At 44.8% G+C, this 22265-nt stretch overlaps 1 protein-coding gene across 3 annotated transcripts; it reads right to left on the bottom strand.

Moving 5' to 3' along the window:
* Nucleotides 1-5807: 5807 nt before the first annotated feature.
* On the bottom strand, nt 5808-20268 carry LOC132573172 (serine/threonine-protein kinase LATS1-like). 3 transcript variants are annotated; one of them, XM_060240756.1, is made up of 8 exons: nt 20038-20268; nt 18010-18491; nt 17471-17621; nt 15250-16757; nt 11461-12043; nt 8642-8824; nt 7791-7897; nt 5808-7085 (listed from the first exon to the last, which is right to left on the bottom strand). In XM_060240756.1, exons 2-8 carry the CDS (start codon nt 18358-18360, stop codon nt 6579-6581), a joined length of 3390 nt encoding a protein of 1129 aa, XP_060096739.1. In that variant the 5' UTR covers nt 18361-18491; nt 20038-20268; the 3' UTR covers nt 5808-6578. The 3 variants fall into 3 exon arrangements, with proteins under 3 accessions (XP_060096739.1, XP_060096741.1, XP_060096740.1); XM_060240758.1 differs by having other exon boundaries at nt 15250-16754; XM_060240757.1 differs by lacking the exon at nt 20038-20268 and adding an exon at nt 18660-18738.
* Between the last annotated feature and the right edge of the window lie 1997 nt (nt 20269-22265).

Genomic DNA, 22265 nt, shown 5'->3' with positions numbered 1-22265 from the left:
AAGAAAGAAAACTGGGGGGAAAGAGGGGGCGGAAAAGTGAAAACAAAGTAAGGGCAGCCCCTTCTGATCAGCACAGGGCACGAAGCACAAGGCTACCGTAATTCACTTATCCAATCTGCTCATATCCGCTCTGGTAGGGATCACTTTGTGAACTGCCTCAGACAGGGGATGAGCAGATCTCTCACCAACGCTTTCAGACGCCCTTAGGGAACTAAAGTATTTAAGGGGGACATACTAAAACTAATTTCCCATAGACTATACATGATTGTCAATCGAGAATGCACGATTGCCCATAGAATATAATGACCATGCTTGCCCATAGGGAATAATGGAGAGCAGGCTTTCCCTAAGGACAGCAATTGCCCATAGACTATACATGATTGCCAATAGAGAATGCATGATTGCCCATAGAAAATAATGAAGAACATGCTTGCTCATAGAAAATAAAGGAGACCATGCTTGCCCATAGGGAATAATGGAAATAAGGCTTGACCTAAGGACAGCGATTGCCCATAGACTATACATGATTGTCAATAGAGAATCCGCCCTTGCCCATAGGGAATAATTGGGACAAACAGGACAAACTGTACACCAAAAAATAAATGGACACAAATCTGACATCAGGAATGACAAAACTGAGAAACCTGTCAGGGAATAGTTCAACCTTCCAGGACATTCATTGGATGACCTCAAAGTAGCTGTTTTACTGCAGAGACTTCAGGAACAGAATGGAAAGGGAGACTGCTGAATTACAAGTTATTATGAAACTTGGAACAAACACTTCCCTGGGACTGAACAAGGATATTGGCTTCTTACCTCATGACATATACTAAATCCATTCTCACCAAGTAGAGCCATCCCCATCCACTTTATTCCAATGTATTTCTTTTAGAATAGTGTATCCGAATAATGTCTTTTTTGTACTCACAAACTGGAATAAGAGATATTGGTTATCTCATTACATATGCTAAACCCATTTTCCACTATATTCTAATGTATTCTTTTTTGTATTGGCAAAATATGTTCTCGGCTTGACTCATGCTTGAGGAGAAATAGAGCAGTTAACAGACTCTGCGTTTACTGCCATTCTCACCATCATTCTCCAATTCCAACATGTTTATTACCTTTTGCTGTTTTCCCCACACAACTTATACTATCCAGACCAAACTGTTACTATTTCAATTTGTTAATTTCACTATTTTGCCATTGGATTATCACTTTGTACCATTTTGCATGCTTAACCTTACCCACAAGCTATATGTAGCACTGCTAACTGTACCCCCATTTCATTGTTTGAGGAAGTGTGCGTCTAGCACACAAAAGCTTACATTCTCTTACATAAAACTTTGTTGGTTTTATAGGTGCTACTGGACTCCAACTTTGTTCTATTGCTTCAGACCAACATGGTTGCCCACCTGGATCTATCTAGAAAGATACAGAGAGAGTGATAGGTGGGGGACAGAAAGAAAAAAGGATAGGCATGGAGGAGAAAGAAAAGGGGTGGCAGAGGTGAAAGAGTGTGAGAGGGGTCAGGGGATAGGGAAGGAAGTAAACATTGGGGGGGGGGGTTCTTGCAGGTCCCCACTTGTTTAAAACTATTTTGCACTTATTTTCCAGTATTTTTAATGGCAGATAACAGGGAGAACTGCTGCAAAAGCAATGTTGTACACTGTATTTAATGAGGGAATGAAGCTAGCCTAGCCTAGCCCAATCTCAGCAGAGCTCAGAAGCTAAGCAAAGTCAGTATGAGGATGGGAGGCCACTGTTGTGGAATTAGGACCTTGATTGAGCCTCAGTCTGCTGCAAAACCTCTTACATTAATTTCCATAGTAAATTAGCCTGCATAGTTGAATCTTTGGTTCTGTTTTCCAAGAGGCTTCAGACATTTGCTGGTGCTGAGGCCTTCTGGTACAGATAAACCTGTACATGATTTTTCCTTTAGAGGATGTTTATACATTCCAACTCTTAGTGATGCCACTATCAAAGTCTAAATAGATAGAATATCAGAACCTAGCTTCCTTGACTGGAAATTGGATTTATATCCCGCCCTATACTCTGAATCTCAGAGCGGTCACAATCTCCTCTACCTCCCCCCACAACAGACCCCCTTGTGAGGTAGGTGGGGCTAAGAGAGCTCTTACAGCAGCTGCCCTTTCAAGGACAACTCCTACAAAAACTACCTGCCCTTTCAAGGACAACTCCTACGAAAAAGGAGTGGGGAATCAAACCCACTTCTCCCAGATAAGAGTCCGCGCACTTAACCACTACACCAAACTGGCTCTCACTTTACCTAGTAGCAAAGCGGGATATAAATATTTGAACTAGATAAATTGCAGCTACATTTTTGTGAAACACTTTTATTCATGGCTACAGCCAAGCCTGGGAAAGTCCAAATACACAATATTCAACTGTCCAGATATTCAAGGAGCTGTGAGTCCACCAGCGATTAACTGAATTGTGGGTGTTGTATTCAACACCATGGACAGTCATTGGAATTTTGCAAAAATAAGCTACAGATTCACTACTCAGTATGATTGTTATACTTAGAGTATAATCAAGTGATATAAGCCTTCTGGAACCCCCTAAGTTACAAAACAGGGATGTTGTGGATGAGAAAGGTATTCTGGGGCAGTTATGGAGATGGAAGGCTGAGGTGGTGTCCCATAGACTGGCAGAATGTGGGAAAGACACAGTTCACAGGAGAGGGAGGATTCTTTACAATCTAAAAGGAGAACATAGTAGCTCTTTGATGTGTTAACATCTGTTGATTGGAGGGTCAATGTTCTGATGGACTGAAGCTGAGGGTTTTGGCACCTAGATAGGCAAAAGGCCTAGTCCTACCTAGTGTCAACATAGGAGGAATCTGAAAACTGGAGCTGTTCTTTTGCTTGGGAACTGAAAATGGGCACATATGTATGTGTGGGTGAGAGAGAGAAGAGAGTTCAGGTGAAGGAGAGTTCAACGTGAGCAATAGACAAAGGATGCTATTTGCAGTTGTTGCCGAGGGAGGTGCACTATGCAACCGAAAGCCAGCCAGCTTCCCTCTGAGGATTGTTCAAGGATTGTAAATTAACTAGCACAGGACTTTTCTTTCTGTTTTTACAATGATTTGCTTAATTGTACCTAGATCTGTTTTGTAGTTACTATGAGTTATGCCTCGTAGTAATAAAGTTGTTCAACTACAAAGCCTGCACACCTTTCTTCACTGCCTTGCTATTTGGCACACTAATATAAGATTCCCTTTGTGGTACAGTAAAATTCCGTTTGGTGTCAGTCTCCAGGGCAGCATTAAAAAGATAAAGTGGGAGATTTCAGGACCTAAGGGTGGTAGCATACTAAAATAGAGCAAAAGAACAGGTAAAGAAATACCTGTTTGCCCTAGCTTCCTGACACAGCTCCAAGATGGCTGCGGGAACTCTGGGAAGAAAATGCCCACTCACAGGGTGGTAAAGCCATTCCACTACAGTTGAAAAACTGCATAATGTTATCCAAGCATTCCAATTTACCAACAGAAGAGAAAGACCAAACAGTCATTTTTGATCAACAAAATTTTCTCTTTGACCAGCAGTTCATTCACTAAACTTAAAATTTATTATTCCATCATGTGGTACACTAAAGAAAACCAATTTGAAGAGTGGAAAGAGATCCGTTAAGAAAAGATTTATCAAACATTTGTTACACGCGGAAACAAGCAAACGTGATTTATATTATCTGCCAAGGGTTAGGGTTAGGGTTTTATAAAGACACCTTGTCTTTATAAAAAGATGACGTTGACCAGCATTGCCTTTTCAAAATAAAAAGAGTATATACAAAATGAAATACAAAACTACACTTGAATAGTGCCTTTCATAGAAGAGTATCTAAAGATGCTCTAAAGATGTACTATCAATACGCCACATGGACTGCAATATGCCACCAGCTTGCTAGGATTGCCTTAAACCAAATATCATTATCCCATTTCAAATACAAAAAGATATTTATGCCCAAAAGTTAACTGGTGCCTTGGGCAACTACAATCGCATCAGGGAACCCACTTGCTGCATTCCTCACCTAGCAGACGTACTATACCTGCAAAGTCCAAAGAGCTGATTTGGCATTGCAGCACTGGATTTTGCGACGGAAGATTTTAAAAAAAGAATCCCTCAAAAAACTGATGTCTCAGTCCCATATTCTATAGGTTCTGTTACAAATGAAAAGGCAGAAAAGACCCAGCAGGAGGGCCTGTCCTAGAATGGAATGTAAGCAAATACTTTAAGAAGTTTCATGATTACAGATACCTCTGTGAACACTACTATTAATACAACCCTTTTTATCATCACTTGACAACTGGAAAAAAATTATGGAAATAACCCAGGGGAGTGCATGTCACATAGACAATTCATGGCCCCCAACTGCATATCCTGTGAGAGAAAATGGCAGCGCGTGCAAGAGCCTGGTTGCTGAGAAACCCACGCTACATTGTTACCTGTTTTACCTGGTTTTAATCAGGACTGTATTGCAATATTTTTTGTAGGACAGACACATAAAATAAATATTCTATTAACATTAAACAAAGGACACCCCTCAATCTTCTTTACAAGAACAAGTTTCAGAAGCTGGTATAATTGTACAGTGCACTCTCCCCATAACGCTTAAAGTTACACGCAGGTCCTGTATGCAGAGCACTCAGTATACACCACATGCCCTGGTCTACGCTGAAACCTCTACACCCACTGGAGGAGCACAAAGCTCTCTTCTGCACCTATCACGTATAGGACTTACGCACAACTGAAGCGAGGACAGGATCTTAATGGTACAGGTGGTGGAATAACAAGTTTCTGGAAGACAGTCGCATGCTTCTAAAGGGCTTTACGTCAGTCCACAAGCTACTACTATTAATGAAAAGATTTTTGAAGGCAGAAACTCTGTGCACGCTTATCTGGGAGTAAGATCCACTGAAAACAGTGGGAATTACTTCTTAGTAAGCATGCGTAGTACTGGCTATCAGGAATACTTTATTGACAAGCAATTCAGAGAATGCTCTGAAGGGATATGATGCAGTTCTACCGCTGGCTCTGTAAGCTGCCTGGGTGAAAGACGCCCCCCTAGGAACCTCATGTGAGCCACTCTGCAAAAGAACAGAAAGTGTAAGTGTAATCACAAGTAATTATTTGTTGCCAAAGAACAAACACCGCTGAAATATTTTTTCAGAACAAATCACCTGATGACAGAACCAGAGAGCTATCTATACATAGCCTTAAACACCAGTACGAGAGTCTGCTGAGGCTGTTGAGATGGTTGATTCTTCAGAAGCAGGACTGCTATTTTATGAATATGCACGGAAGAGCAAAACAGTGACATTCGAGCCTGACAGGGCAACTTATGAAAAGAGGCATACCTATTGACGGATGCACAAACTGTTAAGGTAATACGGAATATGTTGGGGGAAAACTGCATGTAAAAGTAAGTATTCGAATACTACAGAAAACAGTATTTAGCATCTTATACCAACAGTGGCTATACCTGAGAGCCATCATCAACTTATCACAGAATCAGCCTACAGGAGTCTTATTCCTCATTAGGTATCAGTTCATTTCGATCACTGATTAATCCAGGAGAAAGGGGCAAGGAACAAGTATTTTTTTTAAAAAAACAAGCCAATTGGTCAGACGGTTACAGCACCTGGAAAGCAACAGCAGAAATACAGACAGCCTGGAAATGGTTAATGTTAGGACAGGTTAAGAGCCTTCCTGTTAATAAAGTATCGCAGAACCCAGAGCACTTTCAAACTTTTTTTTTTATACTTGAGGATAAGAGCAAACAGGAAATTTTTAAAAACTTAATTTATTTAGGCTGACATATTGTGAGAGGCCGATACTGCTTTTCAAACACAAACCCCAAATCAGCCTGAGTTCTGCATTATTGCATAGCACCATAAATCCAGTTACACTTTACAAATGGTCAGGCAAAACTGAAAGGAATAATTAAGTGCATATGTCTTCATCATCATTTATGGGCAAAAAAAGAGAGAGACCTCGTTCCAGAGTCACAAACCCTGCAGTTATAACTGTGTCTCTGAATTCCTAGGAGAATTTACTCTCTCCAGTCTCATCTGTGGTGGGACCTTAGCACTGCAAGTAGCAAGGAAAAGCACCTGCCAACTTTGTAAGCACAGACGATATACAGCATTTGGTCATGGCAAAAACTGTCAGTGTAAAATGTTAACATACGTAACATACAAACAGACACATGCGCTCCTTCTGCTTCTCTCTCTCTCTCTCTCTCTCTCTCACACACACACACACACATTCTATTTCCTATTCTAAATACTTTACAAAAAGCTTTTTCATAATTTATTTTCCTAACATTATTGCTTTTTATATTTATCATTAAGAACGCTGGAATAAATTAATGCTTGAAAAAGAGATTCAACTGCTTTGTAAAGGGGAGAAAAGGTGCAGGTAAACTAACAATATTCCTTTTCCCTCTCCCTCTGCCTCGTGTCCGTAAATCTCAGCTCGCTGATAATATCTCAGCTTTTCTTGCCACGTAGATCTGAGAAATCCCAAACAGTGGTTCATCTGTGTTTATTTTTTCTACTAAATATAAACTAGATCACGATTTTGGATCTCCTTGCCGGTCCTCTCATCATCTTCATCTGACTGAGACTCCACTTTGTTAGGATTACCATATTCATATTCGATGGGCTTTGGATAGCTATAAGGGTAGCCGTTGTCATCAAAAAACCTTCGAAATGTAAACTCATAAAAAGCGTGTTCGGGATGTTTACCATTTTTATACCACCCATTAAGCGTGTCATTTACATTCCCTTCCTTGTCCTCACTCCACAATTTATCTGGGTCAACTGGATCAAAATTTGACGTGTCTGTGGGATGAGTAATTTTAGGAATGTAACAAGCTGGCTGTTGCCGCAGATCACTTGAAAAATCAGTAGACTTAAAAAAAGGATGCGCTTTTATTTCATCTGCCCCATTCTTGCCTAAGCGATCTTCTGGCCCTCGGCAAAGCTTAATAATCAGGTCAGATGCTTCTGGAGTTAGTTTTGCTTGTGGCGGGATGTGCAGAGAAGTTTTCCAACTGATTACCTTTATGCAGAAAAAAAAAATAGACACACAAAGATTAGAAGACCAGTTTTACCCATAAAAATGAACACAAGATGACCAACGAAAACAAACGCCAGCTCAATGTCTTTGGTAAATGAATTTCTCGAGACATACTGGCACCATGGGCCGAAGGTTCTCATACAGCCTGACACAGCATATGCCTAGAGTTTCTGCACCTATACACATATGCAGCATTCTTCGTAGCCAGCATTCTAGAGAATGTGCAATACAAATTAATTCACATGGACTCCCTTCCCACCCTGACTGACTCATCTGTTCCGTGCTGTCATCAAGTGATTCCGAGCCTGTAGCCCAGGTGAAAGATCCCAGCAACACCACCCGTGATTGTATTAACAGTCTTTTCCATCAAAGAGCTCGTCTCGACACGTGACCCCCTTGCGATAAAGCAAATCAACTGGGATGAGTCTCGTTCCTCTGAAACAATTAGGGATGTGGCGGTGAAGCCCAGCAACTCCATTTCCTAAGAAGACACAATTCCAGCCTAGTAGCCCGTTACAAGTCATAACTGAAATGCAAATGAGCTCTGTGGCAGACAGCATCATGGAGCGTTTATTCTATTTAATGGAGTGTAATGCCTGTCAGGTTTGCGCAATATCATCTGTTTATGGCAGTTATCTTTCAAATTGCTAGTGGAACACGTCTGAGAAAGGTATGACACCAGATTACCTTCATCTGTGTTTCCAATGGTGTATGAGCCAGGAAGGGAGGTTGTCCCACTAACATTTCAAAGAGAATCACCCCAACACTCCACCAGTCGCATAGCTGTGTATATCCTAAAGCAAAACACACTCAACAGTTAAGACAGAGCAATACCACTTTTCGCTTTGAGAACGCACCAGCCGTTTTGTTTCTCTAAAAATAAGACAGCATACAATATGTTTTCAGATCTCACCCATTCATTGCTCAAGCACAGTTCTTCAAACACTAACCCAGTAATGGCAACTGCCATTATTAATGAACCCTAATACCACAGCTCCTTCACTTGCAGCAAAGTAATACAAATTTCCATATATCCATAACACAACGTATGACAAAAGACCGAGAAGAGTCAGAGTTGTGATAAGCCCGTAAGAGGTACAAAAACATTAACAGATTTTCAACGTGCATTAAATACACCTCAATCCCGTGCGTCTGAACTCGGTGCTGTATTGGTCCCCCCGAATGAAGTTTATTGACCTTCTTTATTGAACTAGATCCAGGATCTCTTTGTGGAGTTTATAAGAGACCTGTGAGATATATTTTCATTCCATCTAGATATATTGCATTGTTGGAGGGTGGCAGCCCTCTTCTATTAGAATGCTAGCATAAACTGGACTCCAGCGCCCTCCCCCATTACTTTATGGATACACTGTTACAAACAACCATTTATGGTCTTATATTTAGAATGACTGTGCCACATACAGAAAGAGATGGTTCAACACGCCTGCACCTGGTTAGCTGACTGTAGGACCACTTTACTATTACACAGTTGAGAACCTTACTCCTCCCCCAAGAACCAAAACAAGTGAAAGTGGTACCTGTTCGTAACAATACTTCGGGTGCAATGTAATTGGGTGTCCCAACAAGTGAGTGTGCCAGACAGCGCTGGTGCTGGCGTGCCGCTCTACGTTCAAGTGGCTTTAGCCTGTCTCCACACCTACAGTTTGCTGGATCTCCCCATTCGTTACTGAAATCCATGCTGTCCTGACGCGGGTGGTCGCCTACAATGCAGAAGCACTAATTTTAAGCTTTATTTCTTGACCAAGTGGCACACAATTCACAGAAGCCCTGTGAGCGTTCTTTAAGAAATGATCTCACTAGGTAAAAGAAAGCCTCCCCCCCCCCCCCGCAAAAAAAAAAAAAGTATTGGGGCATTCACAGCATCTGTCATACGTTATAGGGAGATGATTGGTGGAAGCAGAGGTCTTGGAATTCAGTCCACAGGAGTGATTGAATCACCTGCCATATCTGTAACTGGTCATTTCCAGCATACTGATTCCATGTCAGCCTTGTGAATGAGTTTCTCAAAGCCTGTCAAATATGACTTTAAAAACCACTTTTTTGAACACAACATCACTTATTTCTGAACACACACACATATGCACACAAGCACACACACAGAGGTACTCTGGGGTAACAACTCTGAAACAAAAAGGGGAGGGGGATTTTTGTCATCATGTTACCTTGCTACAACTTCAAAAGAACATATTTGACTGCTTGTGAGTTTTTCATTACTGATTCTCCTTTACAGATTCTTAACTAACAAAAAACAAAGGAAATTTTCCCCTACCAAGCTGCCACTTGTTAATAAACAAACCCATGCATGGTTTTGTAGATGGTCTTACATATCTCCCCCTCCCCCACTTCAGCCTGAGCTCGCTTGAAGTCAGGCCATGGGTTTTTACTTTTACGGTCTCAGAGCAAGAACTGAAGTAACAGATTATTGAAGAGATTTCGTAAAGTAACCCTCTCCCACCCCCATTTAGAGCAGGTTCATGCTGCAGATTCTACAAATGCAAAAAAGGCTTATTAGAGTTTGTTCTACATCTTTTCCTGTGAGTTAGCTTTGGAGCACAAAAAAAGTGAAGAAAAACAAAACAAAACGAGATAGCTAACAAAGCAAGGGCAATTCACAGTCCAAGGCTGCAATGCTAAAAACAGCTTCCTGGAAGTACGTACCATCGAATAAAATGAGACTTACTTCTGAGTAAACCTACCAGGTTGCTCCACGAGTCCTTATGTTAATTTACTAGGTCTTGACTGAAAAGGATAAGGATTTCTGAGTTATCTACAAAAGAGAGCGATGAGCAGTGGACTGACTTTGAACAAGGGGGCGTTTGGTAAAACGTTTAAAGAGCCAGTCCTGTGCTGTCGTGCACACCACGCAGGCAATTTCTAAGCAGCACTGGTGAGCATGTTCCTAAGAATGACGCTGCCCTCATGCACCCACTTCTCCACAGCGTTATCTGATGCTGCCCCACAGACACAGTTCCTGGCATTCCCTCTACTCCCATTTGACTTAATAATGTCCTCCCACTTGACTTAATAGCTGTTTGTTCAACTCCACCTCCTCGTCCAGGTAACTATCTGTTCTTCTTTCTATCACCAGAGCTACCTTCACCCATCCGAGGAGTCGCTTTCATTGTGTTGTCAGAATCTCTAATGACAAGCACATCCAGCACCCATCCTTGGCCACCCTGACAATCATGCAAACCAGATACCCAACTGCCACCAATAGGTTTGGAAAGTGAGAAAGTGTCAGCCCTTCTTCTATGGTTACTTGTAAGGAACACCGGCTTTTTAAAACCATCTCTGGGGGTCTGCCAGGGAAACTTTTATAAACTGGAAGAGACTTTCTTTCTCTCTCTTTCAGCCCATCAGTGTGCCACAATTGTAGGCATATGCGTAGTCGAATATAACAATATGCTCCAGTAACTTTTCGGCATGACTGTGCTTGCAAAGCTGAGCAAAATTTATTCATTCGTTTATTTAAATTTCTTAAACTCAGCTTTCCTTTTGGCTCAAGTTTGCGTCTTTCTCCAGGAACATTCCCCCAACTTAAGTGGCTCTTCTTCCAATGGATGGCTGGATCCACCCCAGTAAGATATGTGCCGGGAGTTTAACCATACAAGAATATAACCATACTTTTTTGTCTTGGAGGTGTGGATCTGTACTGGGAGAGCTGCAGTTTAAAAGCTGTGTGTGTGTGTGTGTTTTAAAGGGGCATACACAAGGGATAGTCTTCTGGGTAATATTGGTTTTGCTTTAAATAAATGCATTTCTTCTGTGAATTGTGCTACACCGGCTGGGTCTGCTCTGTTTTTCTTCCGGGAGGATGAAGACCATTTCCAAAATATCAGCCACAGAAAAATTTAATGCATTGGCTGGAGAAAATAATCAACAAAACGCAATCTTTACAATGCTAATGGCGCTTCTGTACGTAATGCTGCACTCTTTCTACCTGTTCTTTCCAAACAAATCTTGCAGAGCCAAACGTGCAGAAAGCATCCTCTTTTTGAAGGTAAAGCCAGCAGTCAAGAGTTGTTTGGAAACAACGGAGCCACTTTCAGGGGAAACAATTCTCTTACACCAAGAGATGGGAGTTCCAAGAAATCACGTGGCTTGGAAACACACATTAAGAAGGGGACCTTCACTACAAATACGATGTTAGGCATCAGCACCCTTGATAACTATGCCACAGAATGTGCTGGTCCTCAGTCAAATGAGAAAATGCAACTTTTGACCAGAATACACTTTGCAGGCAAATGCTAAAAAACAAATCATGGTAGTCATGACATACGTAAGAGGACTAGATTTTTTTTTTTTAAGCTGATTTTGGACAAAAGGCTTCTCTTACCACTCTGGTAGTATTTGGAATCATGTGTCCATCGAAAACCAGTGCAAAGGCCAAAGTCAGTTAACTTGATGTGGCCGTCACGGTCAATCAGAATGTTGTCTGGTTTTATGTCCCTGTGAATGAAGCCCATCTTATGCACACTTTCAACAGCACAGGTCAGTTCTGCTATGTAGAACCGGGCCATATTCTCTGGGAAAACACCCATTCGAATCAACAGGCTCATCATATCTCCTCCCGGAATATAGTCCATTACGAAGTACAAATTGTCCTTATCTTGAAATGAATAGTATAAACGGACTACCCACTCATTGTCAGCCTCCGCAAGGATATCCCGTTCAGCTTTAACGTGAGCTACCTGGTTCCGAAGAAGCACGTCCTTTTTGCGCAGGGTTTTTGTTGCATATAGGGCATTTGTATCCACCTTCCTTGCTAAGCAGACTTCTCCAAATGCCCCGATTCCAAGGGTCTTAATCTTAACGAACATTGATTTGTCCATTTTAGCTCTTTTGAGACGGATGTAGTTGGACTCCTTCTGGCACAGCATTTTCCTCATTTGATCCTGGGCTTCTGGGGACAGCCCAACCTGTGCAAAGGTGAAATTCAGCAAGTGAACAAACCATCTTCTGTTTGAAGCAACATCTAGAGACACATTTAAGATCAGCAAATAAAAACTTTGGGCCCTAGGTATTAAATAAGGAACAATGCTGCCAAACTGTTAAAACAAAACAAAACAAAACAACGTGTTAGGAGTCATTTTTTTAAAACCCTTCAAAACAACTACAACAAAAAGACACAAAGCATGAAGTCCTTAGGAACTAGTTAAGGGATGGTTCTTCAAAAATCATATGCCAAGAGCCATGCACCAAGAGATTCAGGACTGATGAAAAACTGTGTTGGCAGGGTTTGGTGAAAATACACACGCTGGAGGCAAGGCCTTCCTGCTCCTCCCTTAAAGCCACGCGTTTCTGGAGGAAAGGAAGACTGTAACTGCTCTCCTTCATGGAAACCTTCCCATATTGCCAACCGAACTAGATCTGCTCATCACTCTTAGGACAAGCTGATTTAATGCAAGTGTGCGTGTGAGAAACTGAACTTCAAACGACATAAGACATGACATGAAAAAGAATCTGGCCAGAGAAATAATATGGGCTCTAAATAACTGGACCGCTTTCAGTATGCAGAATGGAAGCGGAGGGGGGGGGGGGGGGGGGACATGACCGTGTAAATTTATTGATGAACCCTTGTGCAGAGCACAAGCCATAAAGTGCTACAGAACAGGGAAGGGAAAGTGAGATTAGTGAAATTAGTAACCTGATAACAAAACAACGTCCGAGTACAGTAAAAGAAAACATGCTTAACTTGAAATGCGGGTAAGCATGCAGAGTCTGTAAGAAGGGATCCATGCTATTCTTTAAATACAATACTAGGTCTCCAAAATATTACTTGCCTACCCAGTAACGAAGGCTACAGATGTCAGGAAAGCTTCCAACACCTTAATAGTTTAAATCAGCTGTTAGTGAAAGTGAAAAGGAAAGAGACTAAGCATGAACATTTCAAAAGAGCAACAATTCTAACTTACAGGTTCATAAAGACACAATTTCACAGGAAGAATGTTTGAGAAGGACAACTAGAGGGAGACTCAAAAGCACTGAAAAGTACTTCACCCAAGAGTCCACTGAACCAGAAATCCATAGAATCACAGAGTTGGAAGGGACCTCCAGGGTCATCTAGTCCAACCCCCTGCACAATGCACGAAACTCAAATTTACCTACCCCAAATTCACAGGATCTTCATCGCTGTCAGATGGCCATCTAGCCTCTGTTTAAAAACCTCCAAGGAAGGAGAGCCCACCACCTCCCGAGGAAGCCTGTTCCACTGAGGAATCGCTCTAACGGTCAGGACTTGGTCTCCAGACCCCTCACCATCTTCATCGCCTTCCTCTGGACCCGTTCCAGCTTGTCTATAACTTTCTTAAAATGTGGTGCCCAAAACTGAACACAATACTCCAGATGAGATCTTACCAGAGCAGAGTACAGCGATACCATCACATCACGCGATCTGGATGCTATACTTCTGTTGATACAGCCCAAAATTGCATTTGCGTACCATGACGCGCACCTGAAATACTTCTGCTTATTCTGGCATTGGAAAAATTAATCAGTCAATTCCACTACTTCCCCAACACGTGTCAATTTGTTACAAAACAAAGAAACTCAGTTTGGATTTGGATTATGCCTAACTGCTGGTGTCACAGCATCCATCCGTTGGTGAGGGGATCCCAAGTTTTACTCTGACGGTGCCCTACCACAGGACAACATAACCCATAACAAAAAATGAACAAAACCTATTGGTACTCAGTCGAGCAGCAGACGGCAGCAGGTTCTACCTCAAACAGTGACCACTTTGTACGTCAGCAGCAAGTTCAGACTCTGAGAGAAAGGTCCCAGGGAAACGAGCATCACTGGTATTTGGGGAAACGAATGCTTAACATCCCTGGCAGAGCCCAGCGCGCTTTGTCTTCGCCTCCTTGGTTGGGTACTTATCTGCCAGCTCCAATGGGTTCCCTGCCTCTCAAAACTCCTCCAGCGGTTTTCGCCATGACATACAACAAAAGGGAAGTTGCCCTGTTGCACTTCTGGAGACTAGATTAATTTTCCTTTCAGTGGCCAATGTCCCACTGCCCATTTACCATCCCACCTGCCTGCTTTCCTTTCCTGATTTCTTTAATGGATATTTTTAGCCACATACTCTTCTTCCAAAGTGCAAGATACACCTTTACAAAGAATGGCATGAGAACTTCAAGTTCTTATCTGACTCCACCCAGGCACCATGATTAGAGCACTGTTAACCTTGACTGATAATGCTGGAGAACAGCTTCACAATTCTCACAGGATTCTCTTACCACTGATAGGATTCTTTTCTCTGGCCCCAATCCCTGCCTGGGATTCCAACTGTATGTCCTCAGACAACTGTCAAGAATAAAAACAGCCCACAGAGCAATTCTTATTATGCCTGCCTGTACTTGGAGAGAATCAAACTGTTTATTTCTTAATTTGGGGAGATTGAGAACTCCCCCCCCCCAAAAAAAGGTAGTTTCTGTATGTATGCTCTACATCAGAAAGCTGACAATAATTGCCGATGACATTTTAAAGAAACACACATCTGTGGCTTGAGGCCCAGGAGGTACCAAACTGGAAGAAGAGAGAGAGAGAGAGAGAGGAAAAGAAATAAAGCACACAACAAAAATCAACATGAAGATTTACGGTTCTATCACCTAACAGATGACAACCATCTGCAAACTGACACAGAGATTGCACTGTCTGGAAGGCAGCAGCTGATGATAGAAAGTAGCTTCCATATAATCTGACAAATACATAAAACTTTGCTTTCGTCTGAACTAGACCACTGTTCACACAAGTCACTGTTCACACACACGGCAGCATCCTAGCATAACTAAGGCAAGGTAGATAAAACAAATTTAGTTTAATTTGCCACAGGCGGACAGACGCCTCTAGATTTTCCTGTGTAACTACACAGCCAAGCAACCAATCAAGCAGCCAAGCCGGAGGAAGCCTTCAGATGGGTAGAAAAAAACCCATTATACCTTCCATACCAGAGAAACGGAAAATGCGTACATTAAATTATCCAAGGCCCTGAGGATTGTGGTGAACTGGATACAAACAGGACGGATCCCTGACTAAACATGCTGAACGTGCCTCATGAAATTGTTGCAAAAACAACACTTTGCACACGGTGAAGTACAACAGAAAAGATAACTAAAAGGCTTACCCGCATCATTTCATTTTCCAGCTGTTTCTTACGATGCAGTCGCTGCTGATGAGACTTAAGTATGTTTTCCACATGCTGCTCCATAAAGAATTTGAAAGCCTGAGGAGAGTAACTTTGAATGCGGGACTCCCTCCTTTCTTCGTCCCTCTTGTTTTTCCGGACAGGGACAGGCGAGGTTGTGATTAGCTTCTTCTCTCTGTCCGTTCCCTCACTGCTCTCATTCCTTTCACTCTCTTCGTCCTTAGGTAAACTGAGCTGATCCTCTTTGCTAGGTTTCGCCACGGATTCGTAGGGAGCGACAGATGGGCTGGGGTGTAGTAGATGTTTTGGGTATGGTGGCGGTGGACCTTGATAATTTGGAGCCTCTGCTGCAGGTGACATGAGGGTCATACTGGTACATGGCCCCTCAGGAAGGGAGACGGGCTGGACTGCTTGCATTGGTTGTGACATCCACGAAGGGTGAGTAGGAGCTAAGGCAGTCTGCAGTTCTGGTTTCAACACCCGCATGCTTTTTACTGGCTGTTGGATAGGAGCAGGAGTGACAGCAGTTACTGTGGTGGCCGAAGGCTGTGAACTGGTCGTATGACTCTGCCTATTTCCAAGGGGATTATTGAAGGAATTTGATCTTCCTGGAATATTTGGTTGCCATGCTGGGACTTCATGTCCATTGCCAGATGAGGACTGGGGCCAAGATGTTGGAATGCCAGGCATATTGATGTTGTACAGCTCCATATTGTGGCTGTTTCTATTTGGCACTATGACAGACTGTGGAATGTTTCCATTAGGATAAGCTGAAGGGACCACAGATCCTCCTGCTTGCATTTGCAAGGCTGTAGGGCTTTGCCGGTTAGTCGGAGGTATTGGGTAAGGAGGCGGCGCTTGGCGATTTGCTGAGCTACCAGGCACAATGTTCTGATGAACAATATAATCGGTCTGACAATTGCCATTTTGTACTCCAGCCCTGCCAGAGGAAAAACTAAGTTTGCTGTTAACTGAATTCTGCATGATTATTGGCTGCCTGCCAACAGGAACAGAACTAATGCCTCTTTGTCCCTGTGCAGAAGGATTCATAGGTGATGGGTTCACGGGTGGGGGAGGATAGCCATCCTGCCACGCTCCTGGTGGTACTGGAGAAATGCGAGAGATCATATATTCCATGCTACCGGAATAACGTTTGGTTTGAGAATTTGTTTCCCAGGAAGAAGGGGGAGGAGTTGTTCCTCTGGGGGGTGGTGTCTGCCCTCTAGGGGGTGGAGGAGGAGGTGTAACGCTTCTTACTTGAGGTGGAGGGGGTGGATTCACTCTTTGCCCATTGCCAGGATGAGCCTGGGCAAACGCTGCTATTCCAGAACCAGACACGGGTCTTCCTGTGTCAGCCTGAGGCACCGGATTTTCTGAGTGGAAAGTCAGGCCATCTCCCAGTGCAGGAGCATGTCTCTGGGGCACCAAGGATTCCTTAGAACCTTTCCAGCTCTGTCTGCGGCTAACTGATTGCTGTACACCCCCTGCTTTTTTGAAAGAAAGGAAACATCACATTACTATCCCATGCTGTATCGGTTCAGGGAATTTAAATAATTAATTTCCCTCACAAGTGGAACAGAAAAAACAGGCTCACTTCAAACGTGTCGGAATAACTGATGCAAAGGATTAACTTTCCAATTACAAAACGTTAATCTGAAAGAACTGCTATTTCTTGGGAGACCGCCTACATATCTACGCACAGAAGGAATTTCTGTGCTCATGGGTTGGCTCTCTTATGCAAACAAGCCGCCTTTTTTGCCTGCGCTCCAGGACATTGGGTAAGGCAAACGTGGTTTGGTACCCCGTCAGGATTCAGCCAAAGACATGGCAGGTGGGGAAAGGATTAAGCATCTGTTTCCTCTCCCATCTGCTCTAGACCCCCGGCTCCCACCAGCTTTTCACTACACAGAAGGTGCTGGTGTTCTGTTCTCCAGAACTCTGCAAAATGCATATGTTTGACACACGCACGCATGCATACACACACACACACACACACAAAACCAAGACTGAGTTCTTACTATAAATTGGGCTGCAGAAGAGTTCTTTGAACATTTTGAAAGGATGCACAGCGTATACTGCTAGACGTGTCCAGTTTTTTCAACATCTCCTTGCTCCTACAAGCTTTTTACACACATGCGCGCGTACAAGCAATAACGAATTTCTTTTCTGCTTGCTGGGACTACCTATAGAATATGCATACCTGGCTGTTTTGGGCCTGCATTAATTGGTCTAGCTGCGGCTGCTGCCATCTGTTCCCGCCGAGGATCTTGGTAGCTTATTTTACTGATGAATTCGATTGCTGCCTCTATGCTGTGGCTTTTGGTGTGCATTAGAGCTTGTACAACCATATCCTATTTGGGGGTGGGAGCAGAAGAAAGGTTTCAAAATTGCAACAATCCACAACAAAAGAAGAGCCATAAAATCATACCCTGATTGTAAACACAAAGGAAAGAGATCCACAAGCTAACTTTTGTTTAAAATTCAGCCAATATCAGTTGCTAAGCTCTTTATGATGATTTTAAAATATAACTCCGAGAGCACCATGAAAGGCAGTGCTGGTGATTAGGTTGGAATCTAATATGATTACTGGAACAGCGGTCAGGTTTTTGTAAACTCCTCTAACAAGTAAAAAAGAAAATTATCACGTCCACCCCGAAAATGACGTTCCTCAATTACTAAAAGGAGGGTCCGGTCCATCCTCCACACACCACACAGTGAAGAAGAACTTCAGTTTTTTACCTCATCAAAGCCAGCAGCCTGTAGATCTTGCAGCATCTGTCTATTAACTTCCAGTGTTCCTCTCATTGAAGAACTCGCTTCATTTGCAAAGGGAAGAAGAGAATTTCGGATTTCCTGCAAAGCTTTATGGTAGGTGACAAACTTGGGAGGGTTTCGACCTTGTCTGGGATCTTCACTTGATATTTTACCCACTCTTTGCTCTGCTTTTGAAGCCTCTGATGGCTTAGGCAAATTCCTAAGGCTCTCTCGTATTTCTTGCAACATCTGCCGACTGCTACCAGTATAATTACTGGCAGGAAAAGTTTTAGGCCTCATTTGTCTATATCCTTCTGGCTTCTCGCTTCTCTTCATTAAAACACGTAGCTGTAGAACCTCTAAGAAACAGTCACCTTCAATACGCTTGTTGGACAGGTAACCTCAAAAATCCACCGTGGACCTCGGTTCTAGTAGTACAGTGCTGATTCCAACTTAGACCAGCCAACCTAAATACAAATGGGGGGGGGGGGGAACACTGTTATGTGCTTGGAAAATGCTATAGACCCAGCATTTCCCCTATTACATTGATTTTCACTTCCACTTTAACCTGAACAACCTCACCCTAGGACGAGGGACTCGGGCACAGAGATTATCTGCCTTTGGTACAACCTCACCCGAGGATGAGGGACTCATGCGCAGAGATGGACCTGTCTTGGGTACAACCTCACCGTAGGACTCATGCACACAGATGATCTGCAAAGAAATGCTGACTGATGAAACTTTCACCTGACTTGGAATGTGCGTTCTCGCTGGGAAAGACCTGAGGTCGTTCTTGCTCCTGGAGTACCAGTCAGCAGCTTCCATGAACAAGCTACCCCAGTAGGCTCTTTTAAGCAGAGGTTCTCAGCCTGCGGACTGAGATCCCAAAATGTACTGTGATTCTCCTGTAGATGGGTTGTGAGTCCAGGAACACAGTGAAACGAGACAGGAAGCTTTGGGAAGCTCAGTGGTAAGTTTAGGTTTGCCTCTGCATAATGTTTAAAATGACCCTGACACAGCCCCTGGTGCTCAGAAACGCTATGTATGTGCTTATAAACACAAAGCATGAAAAACATACTACAGACTTGTTCGGTGCTAACTGATAGGAGAGTCTGGCATTTTATGCTGGGGACAAGGAAAGCAGATGGGAGTTGCTTTTCATATGGGCCCCGAAAAGGGGGAGTTTCAAACCGAGATTAGTCAGTTGCTTTGAGGAATATCTTGTGGAAACTCACTCCCGTTGGGGGACATTTTGTCATCTCTAGTCTTTTAGAAAGTTAGTTAAAGGAGAGAGCCAGTGGCGGGCAGTCCAACGCATGGTTGCGCAGAAGTAAGTCTCAAAGAACTGCGACACTGTTCCTGGTTGTTTCCCACCTGAGGTAGCAAACCGCCTTTGGAACTGAGATTACTTTCAAAGGGTATTTGCTACATGTCATCGGGCGTCTCTCTTCAAGAAGAAAGAGAATCCCACTGTGCCTTGCCCAAGCCTAGAGTATGTCGTCCGCCACATCCACGCCCGAGCAAGCCAAGCGGCCTCTTGGGGTGCCAAGCCAGCAAAGGCAGAGAGCTGACAGGTGGAGCCGACGGGCACGGTTTCAGCCCCGCCAACACCTTTCAAACCCGTATGTCTTAGCCAACGACGACCCCCGGTTTCGCCGGCGGGCTGCAGAGGCAGCGCTGCCTCCTGCGGACTTTGGTGAGCAACAGGAGGGAGGGCAGACAACGTCCCCCAGCCCTGCCGTTGCCGCTCCTCGGCCCCGCCTGGGGCTGCTCAGGGGGGCATCTGCAAGTTGCCCTCGACCCCGCCAGAGAAGGGTGACTGTACAGCGCGCACCACCAACGAGCGGGGGCGAAGGAAGGGCGCTGGCGCCTGAGGCGTTCTTCGCGAGGCAGCGAGACGGCCCGTTATCCTACCCGAGCCTGGCCGTCATGTCACGCGCAGGGCCTTCGCCAGTGGCCAGCCCCTGCGCTTTCTTCCCTGAGGCGGAGCGGGAGCCAAGCTTTCCTACCCACCTGCCTGAGGGAGAGGTGGCGGAGCCTGGGAAGCCGCAGGGGGGCGGGGACGGCAGCGGCACTGTGGCAAGTCCTGCAGAGAACCACACAAACGTTTCGGCTCCCGGCGTCAATGGCGATGGCGGCGGCGCTCGTCCCTTCCCGCCCCCCTGCAAATTCCTTCTCCCCCCCCCCCCGTTTAGTTCCGGGCTGCCATTTTGTCCGTGGGCCTGTCGCCCATGAACCCCGGATATGATACTCTTTCCCGGCTTCCTATGCGCTTTGCGCCCGTCGGCTCTCTCCACAGACCTCTCTATGGTTTTCTCGCCCTCCACTCCCGCTCGGAATGCGGAGAAGTGTGAGCGTTGCGTGAGGGCGCCGTCTCCACCTGGCGGAAAGGAGACGAGGGCTGACCCGTGACACTCGGGGAGAGTGCCAATGAGGCAAACCAGTAAAGGGGAGTGGGGCGACAGTGGAGGAGAAGGCGCGTTCGTGAACTGATCTGTGGGCTATATCTATATGCCGCTTGTGCCCTGGCCCGGATGGCCTAGGCTAGCCTGATCGGCTTCGGTCTCAGAAGCTAAGCCGGGTCGGCGCTGGTTAATATTTTGGGGTGGGAGGCCACCAGGGAATACCAGGGTCGCTATGCAGAGGCAGGCAATGACAACTCACCTCTCTTAGTCACCCTCAGTCAGTTGTGACTTGGCAGCACTTGACACACACCCATGCCACCTGTGGCGAAGGGCAGGTGCCAGTGCCAACTTTTCTGTCTTGCTTGCTTCCCTCCTCCCTTCCCTGGCCGGCAAATACTGAAACGATCGATTGCAAGAATGCCTGTCGGCAATACTCGGGGGAGGGCCTGCTAGAGATCCTGGGAGCCAGGCACGTGAGGGGTGTGGGGACCAAATCCTACGAGGATAGCTGAAGGAGCTGGGTATGTTTAGCTTGGAGAGGAGACGACTGAGAGGTGACAGGATCACTGTCTTCTGGTACTTGGAGGGCTGTCATATGGAGGATGGTGCGGAGTTGTTTTCTGAACCAGCGGGTTGAAACAAAATCAAGAGTGTTCGGCTAAACATTAGGAAGGCCTTCCTGACGGTTAGTGGAGGTGGTGGGCTCTCCTTCCTTGGAGGTTTTTAAGCAGGCTGGATGGCCATCTGACAGCAGTGCTGATTCTGTGAACTCATTGTGTAGGGGGTTGAACAAGATGACCCCGGAAGTCCCTTCCAACTCTATGATATGCTGCAAATAAAACACAGGGGGAAATTGTGAAAAATAATGGAATGAGTCAAACGTGGTCCTTCCAGTGGAATAACGGTCTCTCTGGGAGCAGACCGAGTGTCCTGGGTGCAGGATGAGGTGTTTGGGCGTGAAATGAGTGAGCGCTCCAGGTCTGGACCGGTGATCCCTGGAGCACAAGTAGTGGTTTGGATCTGAGATGGCGATGGCAGCCCTCATCTCTTCCCGCGCCTCTGCCATTTTGTCTGTGGGCCTGAGATGTGCTCAAAGGGATGACCAAAGGGCCCACTGGGCTAAAAGGGATATGCCTGAAGGCCCATTAGATACAGTGGGCTCCATTGAGAAACCAGAGTAACAACGAAAGTGCAGAATGAAGTCTGAGAAACCCCTCCTGGGCACAGAATGATAGTCTCCAGAATGGAATGGAGGTTCCTGGGACCAGGTAAACTGCTCTGGAATGGGAAGGACAGCCCCCAGAGCAGAATGATGGTCCCTGGAGTAGACAGTGTTCTGGGCCTGGGAGTGCAATGGCTGTTCCGAGCGTGGAATTGTTTTACTTTGTTTGTACCCTGCTTTTCTCCCCAACGGGGACCCAAATTGGATTGTGTCATTGTTTTGTCTTCCATTTTATCCTTGCAACAACCCTCTGAGGCAGGTTAGGGTGACTGTGTGACTGGCCTAAGGTCACCAAGCAAGCTTCCTGGTGGACTGAGGGTCTGAACCTGGGTCTCCTAGCGCCTGGCCTGTACCTCTCTAAGTACTATACCACGTGTGGCATGAGCCCTTGGCAACAGAACAGTGTGCACTGCTCAGTCTGAGACATACGAACACACACACTTTAGTTATTTACAGCATGACTTTCTCAGACAGGCTGCTTTCATTCCAGACCTAGAACAACCAGTGGGCTGTTGTTCTAGAACCAGAACACACCTTGTACTCCCAGGGATCCCATGGTCTCTTTCCTTGTTTTAAGCACCTTGGCAGCATTTCAGTCTGCGTCACTGGAGCCT

The sequence above is a fragment of the Heteronotia binoei genome, chromosome 1 (genome assembly GCF_032191835.1).
Source record: "Heteronotia binoei isolate CCM8104 ecotype False Entrance Well chromosome 1, APGP_CSIRO_Hbin_v1, whole genome shotgun sequence".
Lineage (NCBI taxonomy): Eukaryota > Metazoa > Chordata > Lepidosauria > Squamata > Gekkonidae > Heteronotia > Heteronotia binoei.
This window is presented reverse-complemented; position numbering and strand designations above follow the sequence as displayed.

Excerpts from the sequence above, each read along its gene's own strand:
- LOC132573172 (XM_060240756.1), bottom strand. The coding sequence starts at position 18,360 with ATGAAGAGAAGCGAGAAGCCAGAAGGATATAGACAAATGAGGCCTAAA. Across the intron at positions 16,758-17,470 it reads TGCAGGCCCAAAACAGCCAG|CAGGGGGTGTACAGCAATCA; the intron begins GTATGCATATTC and ends CTTTCAAAAAAG. Across the intron at positions 12,044-15,249 it reads TGGAAAATGAAATGATGCGG|GTTGGGCTGTCCCCAGAAGC; the intron begins GTAAGCCTTTTA and ends ACCTTTGCACAG.